Below are 12,164 nucleotides of genomic sequence, written 5' to 3'. Positions count from 1 at the left end.
AATATCAATCATATTAACATATGAAGATTTACTTTTTCCCCAGAAGAAAACAAAAAGATGGAGCTTTGTGTACCCTCTACGGACAAAAATGCTCTGTGTTTTGCAGACTCTGGCAGCAGTCCCTGCGTGTGCCGGGCTGAGATGGGGAGGGTTACTCATTTCTCAGCAGGTCACACCACTTTCTCCCCTAGCAAAGCTGCACAATGTGTTCAGCAGCGTCTGCAAGGAGAGCTAAATGACCTCCATCTAGAACAAATGTAACCTGGGCCCTCACTCTTCCACGGATGCTCATGAGTGAAAGGAAGCTGGAGTTTTTTACAAAAGAAGCTTTGCTATGAGAAATAAAAACAACAAACTGTTTTTTACAATTTTTATTTGGTGTTAACTCCACAAGAAAACAAAAAGAATCAGTTACTCTGGTGAACGTGAAATCAGAACAATACAACCACGGGGAAAGCAATCTCAGCCCAGGAATGGAAACTGGTGCTGCAGTGCTAATGGAAATGCAATGCGCTTCATACCACAGTGCGTTTCAGCGTTTGCCAACTTTTTAAAAATGCTTTTTCTTTGTGATCATCCATTCACAAAACTAAAAAACCACACTTTCATCTCTGTTGCTGAAAGCCTCTGAGCTTCAGCTACTTAACTATGAAAACAAATAAATACATAATTTGTGAATCCCTTTGCTCACTTCGAATCCGTCCCATTCACCTGTGGAAGGTGCGACATCTTCTCACGCGCATCTGAGGAAGTGTGCACCTTCGCCACCTGGAGCCCTTTCCTAATAAACAGCAGCTGTCCAAAATCAACTGTGCTCAAGGTTGTGTCTGAAATCGATTTATTTGGTCTTTGCTACATAAGCAACGATTTCTAGAATAATCGTCACTGTAGTGATATGAGGAATTTACAACTTTCAATCCTTTTTTATCTTTGCTGTTAAATTATATTTCAGTGCAGATGCTTATCAATTTTTAGGAAGCTCCAGAAGAATGAAAAATACATAAAAACATATCTGAAGTTTGTAAATAAATAACAGCAACATAAAACCTTACACATGCACACACACACACACACACACACCCACCTTAAAGTGTCAAAAGATGTGTTGTATAAAAATAAACCCTAACATGTGGGAAGATCAACCCGGCGGGCACACCAGGTCCCTCTCCGTGAGGACACACAGAACCTCAATGACTCCACAGTCTTTGATGGTACTTTCTGTGTTATCAATTAAGAAGAAGGCAACAAAACCCAAATGTTCAAAGCAAATCATAGATTTCACAGCCAGTTCAGCTCCCAGCTAATAAATTATATGTGTGTTTACTGCCTGCCAAAATTAGTGGTGAAGCTGTCTAGACCGTATCAGACTTCTCTGCCATTCCTGATGTTCCGGACATGCTACATTGATTTCACAGATTAGGTTTTTTTTTTGTTTTTTTTTTTTTAAACAATGAGTTGGTTAAAAAAGAAAAACAATGTAAAATGTTTAGGTTTTGCACATACTGCTCCTCCTGGCTTCAGCCTGTGGCACAATGCCATGAGAGCTGGAGGAGCGGATCGCCATGCACAGACACGACTCACAAGATGCGCCGGCTCCCCGGGCTCACCAAGGAGAACTGGGAGCCAGTCCCACAGAGCGACAGTCCGCACGGCCACCACACAGGGACGTGGAAAACTCATGACTCTACCCGCCCCAACCCACCACACACAGAACTTGCCCAGAACATTCTCTCAAACACAAAATGAGATCGAAGCTATACTACATCACAGCCAAGGAGCGGCTAGCTGCAGCAGCCAAAGATTTCTCTGGGTGATGAGGTGGCCTTTACTGCATGTTAAATGTTCACAATTTCAAGTTTTGGGGGCTTCAATGCAACATAGGTCACTAGAAAATAACAATCTGCAACTAAGGTCCTTACCACATATGTGGTACTCACCACACAGAACCCTGCATGGGGTTTTGGTGTAAATGTAACTGCAGTATGAGAACAGGTAAGGGGTGGGGTGCGCACCCTTACCCCACTGTGTCTTGCAGACGACCCCACACCCAAATCCTTGGCTTCTTCAGTTAGCAAGAAAAGTCACAAACCATAGTATCTTCCATGATACTTTAGGGTAAAAGAAATCCTAAGATAGAAAACACAGTATTTTGTGAGTCTCGAAAAGCACACCCTTGTGGTTCCTACTTCAAATATACATGAGGTTTTGCTGAATGGAGACCACCGCTGAGTCACCCACACTTCCCTCTCGCCTTCAGAAAGGCATCGAGCCACCGCAGGGTGAGAATGGATATCCCAGTTCTTGGAGAACAAAGCCTCAATGCTCCAAAGCTGAAGTCTCTGAAGAGCAGAAGTGGTTGTTGACACTGCAATGCTAATAAGGTCAGAGTGATTAACCGCAGTTAGAAGGAAAATTAACTGCAGTTAAGATGCAAAAAGCAGTGATACTTCTAAGACAAGCACATGCACACCCATTCTTGATTTGACAACACAATCTAGTCTATTTCAAATAGCCAAGAATTTAACAGCTGGGAAAAAAAAAAAATCTTTTAACAGGATAGCTGTCCTCAACTCTAAAATAAGCAAGAAGAGAAAGATAATTATTACCGATCTGAATCAGTTAATTGGAGAGGAAATCTAAGTTGGTGTTTTAGATTAACAGGTCTCACTGAAGAGTAATTTTCCATCACATATCATTTTTAAACAATAATTTGTACTATTTTGCAGGTTTAGAGATGAGTTCGAGAAAAGAGCTCCTCTTCGCTAGGGCCCACCCACTCGCCTCCGCCTTCCGAGCCTGTCTCTTCCGAGGTGGAGCTGGCGCTGGAGCACATCTTTCTGCGGAAGCCATCTGACTGTGCTCCAGAATTTCTCTCTCCTGTACATCTTGCTTCATAAACAGAAGACACCTAAGATTAAAACAATTTTCAACAGATCAAAAAGACTTTTTTTTTTTCAAAAGGGTGAGATACTGTATTTATATACAGAGAAGAAATAACAAATCATCGATGTTTTCCTGTGGAGTTAGAAAAATGCAGACTTTCACTGTTTCAGAGCAAAACCGCCTCTCTCCTCTGATCCATACAGGATCCAAAATCCTAACTGCACATGTTCAGTCACTTGGACAAAATGTTGGGCATGCTAGGGGAGGATAAAGAACGCTTTCATTTGCAGAAGTCCTTGAGTACCTGCTCCGCACCAGGAGCTTTACTGGGCACAGGGACCCCAGCAGTGCAAGGGACATGCCAGGCCCGCCGGGGAGATGAACGAGCAAACCAACACGCGCCAGCTGCAGTGACACAGTTCAGATGGTGAGGGGGGCACCGCAGATGGGTGTGGCTGGGAAGGGATTCTGCAGTGACAGTTCAGATGGTGAGGGGGGCACTGCGGACAGGTGTGGCTGGGAAGGGATTCTGCAGTGACATGGTACAGATGGCGAGGGGGGCACCGCGGACGGGTGTGGCTGGGAAGGGATTCTGCAGTGACACAGTTCAGATGGCGAGGGGGGCACTGCGGATGGGTGTGGCTGGGAAGGGATTCTGCAGTGACACAGTTCAGATGGCGAGGGGGGCACTGAGGATGGGTGTGGCTGGGAAGGGATTCTGCAGTGACACAGTTCAGATGGCGAGGGGGGCACTGCGGATGGGTGTGGCTGGGAAGGGAGTTCTTTTGAGAAGAGGCCTGCTCAGCTGAGAAGCCAGCCATGCAGAGGTGCCAACACTCTGTTGTGTGGGACTGTCCCCCCTACACCAGACGGTCAGCATCTCTGGACCCCAGGACACTAGACGCAGTGGTAGCCCCTCCCCAGTCACAGTCATTACCAAAGCTCCCCTCACCGTGCCATAGTAACTAGCAGCACTGCCACCTCATTTCCACATGGCAGTACTGCCCCTGGTTGAGAACCCCTGAGGCAGAAGCACCGAAAAGCCACACAGACCAAGGGGAGAGCAGAGGCAGATGAGGTCAAAGGCAGATGGGGGCAAATCATACAGGGCTGTAGAGGTGTGGCGGGGAGTTTGGATCTGTCTCAAATGCAACAGCAAAGCGACATCATGGTTAGCAGTACGGGTCCTACAGGCAGACTGCTGAGGTTGAGCTCCGGTCCACATTGAATCTGTGGCTCTCTGACCTTGGATACACGGCGCTTGATGTTTTTGTGCTTCAGTTTCCTATTTTGCAGCACAGGCATGACTACAGTACCTACCTCACAGGGTTGCTATGAGGACTAAACAAGCTACTGCTCGTGAGGTCAGTCTGTCTACTGTGTGGAGAGAAGGCTGGAAAGCATGACGGAAGCAGGAAGGACAACGAAAATACCATGGCAGCTGTTGAGGAGCAGGGACAGTGGCTTGAACAAAGCGGTAATGATGGAGAGGAGAAGTGGGAGGATGTGAAGCGGCTGAGAGGTGGAACGGTCAGGACTGGCAGGCGGACTGTGTGTGGAAGATGAGAGAGAGGACTGGGGAACACGTCTTGGTTTGGGGTTTGAGGCTGGGAGGATGATGTGAACTAGTCACTGAGGAGAGAGCTGGTGGGGGCCTCAAACGTCTGCCTTGACGTGTGGAGCCGGACAGGTCAGCGGGCAGCAGGACGTGGACAGCGATGCTACAGGTGCTTGGGCAGTGAGTTCTCACAGGACCTGAATGGACACTGACTGGTGGTTAATACTGAGTGTCCACTGGATCACGTGCCCTGTGATTAAAGTTAATGAGAAACTACAACAGCCCCATCCAGACAGGATACAAACGGCCCAGACTCTTCAGGAATGAAGGTTTAGGTCACTCCACCAGGAAAAAACCACGACCTGCTGAGGTGCTTGCTGAAGGTAAAGGGAATACAGAACGGGTAGTAGAAGAAGGTAGGCATCAATACCAGCTACGACCATGTGACCAGCTGCAGAAACCGGGACTGTAATTGTCTTCAGTATTTCCTCCTTCTTTTGTTAAAAACATGTTTGTGCATGTATACACTTGTACTAGGAAAATCTCATTTTGTTTTGTCCTTTATAATGTGACACGATTTATGTATGTATGTATGTGTATGTGTGTGTGTGCATGTGTGTATGTATGTATGAATGATGGAGTTTTGCTCTGTCACCCAGGCTGGAGTGCAGTGGCGCAATCTCAGCTCACTGCAATCTCCACCTCCCGGGTTCAAGCAATTCTCCTGCTTCAGCCTCCCAAGTAGCTGGGATTACAGGCATGCACCACCATGCCCAGCTAATTTTTCTATTTTTAGTAGAGATGGGGTTTTGCCATGTTGGCCAGGCTGGTCTTGAACTCCTGACCTCAGGTGATCCGCCCACCTTAACCTCCCAAAGTGTTGGGATTACAAGTGTGAGCCACTGTGCCCAGCTGACATAAGATTTATTGACTTCATATCAGCATTTAAGTATTAACTCTATGTAATAGTATTTGGGTTTGGGATTGGTGCTTTTCTGGTTGTATGAAGGATAGCTGTATTATGTTAGGTATAATTATGACCTTATTATTGTCTTTATTTGAAGATTATGTATAATTTCAGGAGACGGGTTCACACTGACAAGGGGTGGGCGTGTGATGGTGAATACTGAGTCTCAACTTGATTGAACTGAAGGATGCAAAGTATTGATCCTGGGTGTGTCTGTGAGGGTGCTGCCAAAGGAGATTAACACTTGAGTCAGTGGACTGGGAAAGCCAGACCCACCCTCAATCTGGGTGGGCACCATCTAATCAGCTGCCAGCACAGCTAGAATATAAAGCAGGCAGAAAAACGTGAAAAGACTAGACTGGCCTAGCCTCCCAGCCTACATCTTTCTCCTGTGCTGGATGCTTCCTGCCCTCGAACGTTGGACTCCACGTTCTTCAGCTCTGGGACTCGGACTGGCTCTCTTTGCTCCTCAGCTTGCAGATGACCTATTGTGGGACCTTGTGACTGTGCGAGTTAATACTTAATAAACTCCCTTTTATACATATACCTATTCCATTAGTTCTGTCCCTCTGGAGAACCCTAATACACTGACAATTCATACTAAAGAAAAAGAATTTTCCTTAGGTTCATTTGCCTGCCTGCCTGCTTAATTGGGGAAGGTCTAAGACTAGACTAAACCAGGCACAGGCCCTGCACCCGCCTTCACGGTGCCCAGGGGCTTGTGGAAGAGACAGACATGCAGAAATTGAACGCAGGAAAATGCTCTGGCTGCAACAAGAAGAGCTGTGCACAGAGTGCAGCAAGGACACCGACGGGGCAGGATGGTTCTGCAGAAGCCAGGACAGCGGCAAGAAGCACACTGGCAAGGCTGCCTCCGGCTGCGCTTTTCAAAGACGACAAGGCTGGGTCTCCCACTTATTAGGTAAACAAAAAAGAAAAAGAAAGATGAAAAGAGTGCCCACCCAAGGAGCAAGAGGGCCAGCTCTGCATTCGTAATACAACGCCTCTGGCAGTAGTGTGGAGCCAAGACTGGCGAGAGAGCTGGCGATTCTTCAGGAAGCGCTGGCAGCCAACAGTCAAGGGGGTTGGCGGGGATCATGCAGACTCAAAACAAAGGCCAGAGAAGAGGAAGTCTGCACCCGCAGACCTGGCTGGTTCCTGGGAGGTGGGGTCCACTCACATGACTCCCAGGTTTTTGACTAGAGGGACAAGTGGAGGTGGTGGCTGTTTGTAAGTTAATGAGGAGGAGGAGGACAGTCCACTTACCCTATTAAAATCTAACAGGCGCTCTTCATTACTGGGTGTCTCTTTAGCATCTGGACATTCTTCTAAACCACTCTCTCCCTTGGCATTTGTGTAACATTCTTAATCATTTTGAATGGAGAAGGGAAAAGAGGGAAAGGGGGAAATTCCATTAAGACACAGTTATGAAACATACATTCTTGTTTCATTTTCACTAAAAAGTTAGATCAGTTAGGTCTCCCAACCCTTCGGAGATTTTAAGTCATCACTGAAAGCACAGCCAGGCAGGTGTGTAAGAGAAAAAAACGCTACACTGACAAAAATTCTTGGTTTAGTGAGTTAAAAAAAAAAAAAAAAAAAAAAAAATAGGCCAGCATAACCATATACTCCTGTTATTCTACCAGGAGACATTCATTGGACAAGCTTCTATTCACATCTGTAATGTGATCAGCCCTGGGAACATAGGACAGAGAGACCCACAGGGCCCATGCTCTCCACAACAAATGGGAAGAGGAGACAGATGGTGCATCGTAGCACGTTCATAGAACAGAAGAACAAAGGCAGCTCAGACAGGAGGGAACGCAATGGAGAAACAACACAGGGTCACGTCCTTGTGTGTTCTTCCTCAACTCAACAACATACTGAACCATGTATCTCATCTATGACTAGGGAAAAGAAATGGTGCCAGTGATTCCATCAGGCAAACGGCCCACAAAACGGGAAAGAAACTGGGATGAGAAGAAATCAAATAAATCCAATGAGCCCAGTGGTTCTCAACCCTGGCTGCATATTCTCATCATCCGGGGGCTTTAGAGAGGCTTAGACTCCTGCCAGATTCCAAATGAACTGTCCCGGGCAGGGGCTGGGCACTTTCTGAAAGGCAGAACGGCTCCCAAGCAATTCGAATGCACTGAGAACTGCTGGTCTTCATCCAGAACAGCCTCTTACTCCCCTTACCTCCATGAGAAACACAGCTGGGGCAGAGGCACAGTGCAGAGGAAAAGGAGGAACTTGGCCAGGGTTTTGGACTCTGGGTTTGACATTCATGGTGCAAAAGTCCTTTAACACCCTTGAGCATCTACATCCTCAAAAGCAGATCACAGCCCCCATCCCCTGCCATAAGAGTTACCACAAGGCAGTTCAATAAGATGGCATGCCTACCCCTTGCACAACACCCCAAAGGACAAGGCTGGAGCAAGTGACTGCTGTGCCCTTCTACCCTGGCACTGGGTAGCGAGGCTGTGCCAAGGGTAAGACCACCTGGACCCCGCTGGGCTGCTGCCTGCAGCTGCACTGGCCACATGGAAGACTCTCCACAAGCTTCTGTTCACTCTGATGGCTTCAAGAATTCCAAGTTACTAGTTGAGGTTCATGAGAATACCCCAGGCTCTGGGGTTAGACAGACTTCAGTCAATTCCAGGTCACGCTATTTACTTGTGATGTAACTTTGTGCAAATTATTTAACCTCTTTGAGCCCTAGTATCCTCATCTCTAAGATGAGAACATCACCATTTTCCCTCCTACATTTCTGTGCAAATTCAAAGAGGTGAAACCTCAAGCACAGTGCCTGCCACACACATTGCACCTATGACCACTGCTGATCAAAGCCACAGGCTTGGAGGCATGGTCACCCTAGGGCAGCTGGGGAGGGTGCCCTGTGTCCTCTGCTGAGGCTGGCTTCATCTCTCCTAAGGAGGCATCTTTTCCTTGGCTGACCTCTCACTCCATGGCCCACTCCATTTGGCCACCACTTATACTGGTTGAGGGGCATGGAGTGGGGAGGACATGGTTTCCTTGATGAGGATATGCTCAGAGACAGGCAGGCCCATTTCCACACGCCACTCCTTCATTTTCTCTTCCTGCTTTAGGAATTCTGTACATATAAGAGGGTTTTATTGTGCCACAGGGTACTTGGAAAAGGTGATGCTGAACTGCTGTTGACAGTTTTCATGATGCTCAAGTTGACCGCCACCCTGTTTCAGGCTATGATGACATGCCAGGCATTGTTCTAGGCACTTTACTCTACAATGAAGGCATTCCTCTAGCCTCCTTTTATACATACAGACTACAGAGGCACAGAAAGGTTCAGTCAGCACCCAAAGCCTAACAGCTGGGGAAAGAGACTCTGGATTCCAATACAGTTCTCAATCCTGAGCCCTTCACCGACTGTCTATACTGTTTCCCTGCAGGACTCTCTGTCTTTAATGCTAAAATCATCCAGACACTTACATTACTTGAGTCTTGAAAGCATTGAAAATCCAGGGCCGTGAGCTGTGGAGACTGCTGTTTGGGACAGCACTGCTGGTGCACACAGTCTATACGGCCCTCTGTGGTCTGGCTCCCAGCTGCCTGGCTGGCCTCATCCCCACCACACTCCCATGCCATCCCCTCTTTGCCAGTCATGCTGGGGCATACCCAATGCATTCCTGCCCCTGCACAAGCCACTGCTGCCTGGCACCTCTCCCTGCAGGCAGCCCCAGCTGTCACATGGTCTGTGCCCTATTTCCTTAAGTCCCTGTTGAGAAGGTACCTGAGCAGGAGGAGGACAGGGACACGATCTGTCTGCCTATGCATCCCCAGAGTCTAGAACAGTGCCTAACCCAAGTGCTGAATGGATGCACACACGAATACACAGCAAGGCCAGCAGGTGGCAGACTGCAAAAAACTTGGGCTTTCTTATATGGGTACCTCAATAAGCTGCCTCTTTTCTGAGCCTCTTGTCCGCCTTACTGTAAAGGGGACAATGCTACTCTTCCTTTCCAGAGATGCTGTGAGCTCCCAGGTCAACTCCTGGCTCAGAGCAGCACCTGCTTGTGACGAACCATATGCAACGTTAGAAGCATCAGGAGTCCCCACCACTTCTGCTGAGTGGGTAAGTGACTACCTGTTTTCTTGGCTATCCTTCTGAGACTACATACCCCAACCCACATAAGCTAAAGAAGGATGCTTCATGATGCTACAGGGCAAATATGCAGGGACTTAACTCACACTGCGAGCTAAAGGTCATTCAAAAGAAATAACTACCAGCATTTATGCACTCAAGAGTCTCTCTATATACCACTTCACCGTAAAAACAAAAGTATTACGTACAAACACCAGTATCTTCTAAGAGATGTACAGATAACCAGGAACCTAGAGCTAAGAGTTGGAACTGGATTCTTTACTAACTAATGACAGAAAACTGGACTAAGGGTGCCAAGGTTGCCCTTTATAAAGAAACATGAACTCTGTTTTGAAAATCATCCTATGCCACTGCAAGGAATTGGTTCTTCGCCACAAAGTGGCATCCTGCTCTCCCTGCTAGCTCTTCCTCAGAGGCCCTCTGTGGCCCAGCTCTGGCCACATCCCGCCTGCATTCCATTAACTGTGTCTGTGTCTTACACTTGCCCAGTTTACCAGACTGGACACACATGAAGGGAAGGTCTGTGCTCCTACTGCCCTGGCATCTACCTTGGTACCAAGTGCAGGCAGCTGCTGTACAGGGCAAAACTTCCGGACCACAAGAACCACAACCTAGATTCTAGCCCATGCTTAATAGTTAACTGTGATTTCGGGCAAATTACAGTACTCAACTTGAGACTCAGCTTCCTCATCTGAAAACCAGCGGAGGGCATCTCCTGAGGTTCTTGTGGGAATTATATAGAAGCTTGCGAGCGCCTTGCGCGCCATCAAGGCTGTCCAGATATGAGCCAACAGTAGGGCAGCAGCAGGACTGGGCCTTTAATAAATGCTGTTCAATCAACAAAGACGTTAACAGTGAAGACTCAGCTCTACACTCTCCTTATGCCCCAGCTGAACCTCTGGGAAGGAGGAAGGCAGGGTCTTGGGAAGCTGTCTGTGGCTACGGACCGGAGAATCGCACACGCTCCACTCCTAGAGTCAACCTGGCCGATCTGGCCTTCCATCCCATCAGTACAGCTCATGCTGCCGAGGAGTGCCAGGAAAGCTTTCCGAGGACAGCACAGGCATGTGCAGGGCGTCCTAGCTAGTGAGAGAAGTCACTTGGCTCCACACTAACTACAAATTACCTGAGGGCATGTGACAAACGTGAACCCGTAAATTTAAAAGCAAGAGATTTGCATAACCCCTTCAGGGCTCTGACAGGAGGCTGTTGTTGAATAAATGTGGTAGCCAACAGAAGCCCAGGAGACCACAATCTGGACAAGCTGAACTTCCTGAGCTAATCAATTCTAGTTGCATCCTTAGTTCCTACTTCTCCCAAAATTTCAAGTCAGGGTTTCTTAATAACTTCTGGGAGTCTACCTGGAAGGCCTCACAGACTGCCCATTCAAAAAATACCCTACACTAAAATCTTCCTCACCGTATCAGCGCCCACTCCTGTCTCCCTCTCTACCTACACTCCCATAACTACTCCTCACAGAAAGTCATCCAACAAGCTCCTCTTCTACAAAACCTCTCGGTCCTGTTTCCTTTTCTCTGTCCCCGTGATTATTACCTCAGTCCAGCCCTTTAGCTTATGGCTCCCAAACTACTGCAAGAGCCTAAAACCCTGGCCAATACCCTTCAGTTTTTCAATTCCATTTCCACTCTGTTACTAGAATTGTTCTCAACAACATCGGACCTTGACGACCTCCAATTTAAATTCTGTGGACGGCGTTCCCTTCCTGCATGTTAGATGCTACCTAACCTAGCCAAGCCCTCAAACCTTCTGACAGCCTCCTGCCCTGTCTCTCCGGACCTAACCTAGCCAAGCCCTCACACCTTCTGACAGCCTCCTGCCGTGTCTGTCTCTCCTGCCTCAGCTAAGCCATGGGGCCCTGTGCTTTCCCCTGGCTGCGACCCTCCTGCCTCTGTGCAGGCAACTCTCTTCACAGGGACTGCCTGCTATTTCCTCCTCTGTGACTCAGTGGTGGCTTATACACATCTCATCCATGGTCAGTAATGCTTGGATGTATTTCTATGCCTTTCCCCTCCATCAGGTTGTGGCTGTTTCAGAGCAGGACCCAGTTCTCATTCGTCTGTGTCCCAGTGCATGACACAGTGCCACCCACACAGAAACCTCTTGGAAAATGTTTCTTGGACTGATGTTCATAGAAAAAGAAATTATTGCTCTTAATAAATTACAAATTGGAATGAATAAATGAACTAAAGAGGTCTCCTTACCTTCACACTCTGATGCAGGAAAAAGAGGAGAGTACAAGGCTTTTTCCCACCAGGTCTGTTTTTCTTGACTTCTATTCATTCCTTGTATATCAGTGTTCAATACAGGGAACTGTTTAGATTAAACCAAATATAAAAAAAGCGTATAAACTCTCAAGTTAGAGGAAGAATATTCAAGCATTATTTATAGATTATAAACCCAGAACTTTTACATTGGTGAGGTTTTTTGACTTTTCTTTCTTTCTTTTTGAGCTAGGGTCTGGGTCTGTCACCCAGGCTGGAGTGTAGTGGCACGATCTTGGCTCACTGCAACCTCCACCTCCAGGGTTCAAGTGATCCTCCCACCTCAGCCTTGCAAGTAGCTGGGACTACAGGTGGGCATCACCATGCCCG

The 12,164-nt window shown here is 47.5% G+C and overlaps 1 protein-coding gene across 4 annotated transcripts in view; it reads right to left on the bottom strand.

Annotated features, from left to right (window-relative positions):
• Positions 1 to 356: 356 nt before the first annotated feature.
• KIAA0232 (KIAA0232 ortholog) overlaps positions 357 to 12,164 on the bottom strand; it is a 96,622-nt gene continuing 84,814 nt past the window's right edge. For 3 of the 4 annotated variants that reach the window (XM_073012520.1, XM_008017981.3, XM_073012522.1), the window contains 3 exons: positions 11,775 to 11,883; positions 6,675 to 6,772; positions 357 to 2,908 (listed from right to left, as the gene is read on the bottom strand). In XM_073012520.1, coding sequence (XP_072868621.1) covers positions 2,729 to 2,908; positions 6,675 to 6,772; positions 11,775 to 11,883 — 387 coding nt within the window. In that variant the 3' untranslated portion in view covers positions 357 to 2,728. The remainder of the gene's footprint in view (positions 2,909 to 6,674; positions 6,773 to 11,774; positions 11,884 to 12,164) is intronic. The other variant, XM_073012521.1, reaches the window with a different exon arrangement.

This window comes from Chlorocebus sabaeus, chromosome 27, assembly GCF_047675955.1.
Source record: "Chlorocebus sabaeus isolate Y175 chromosome 27, mChlSab1.0.hap1, whole genome shotgun sequence".
NCBI classification, from domain to species: domain Eukaryota; kingdom Metazoa; phylum Chordata; class Mammalia; order Primates; family Cercopithecidae; genus Chlorocebus; species Chlorocebus sabaeus.
This window is presented reverse-complemented; position numbering and strand designations above follow the sequence as displayed.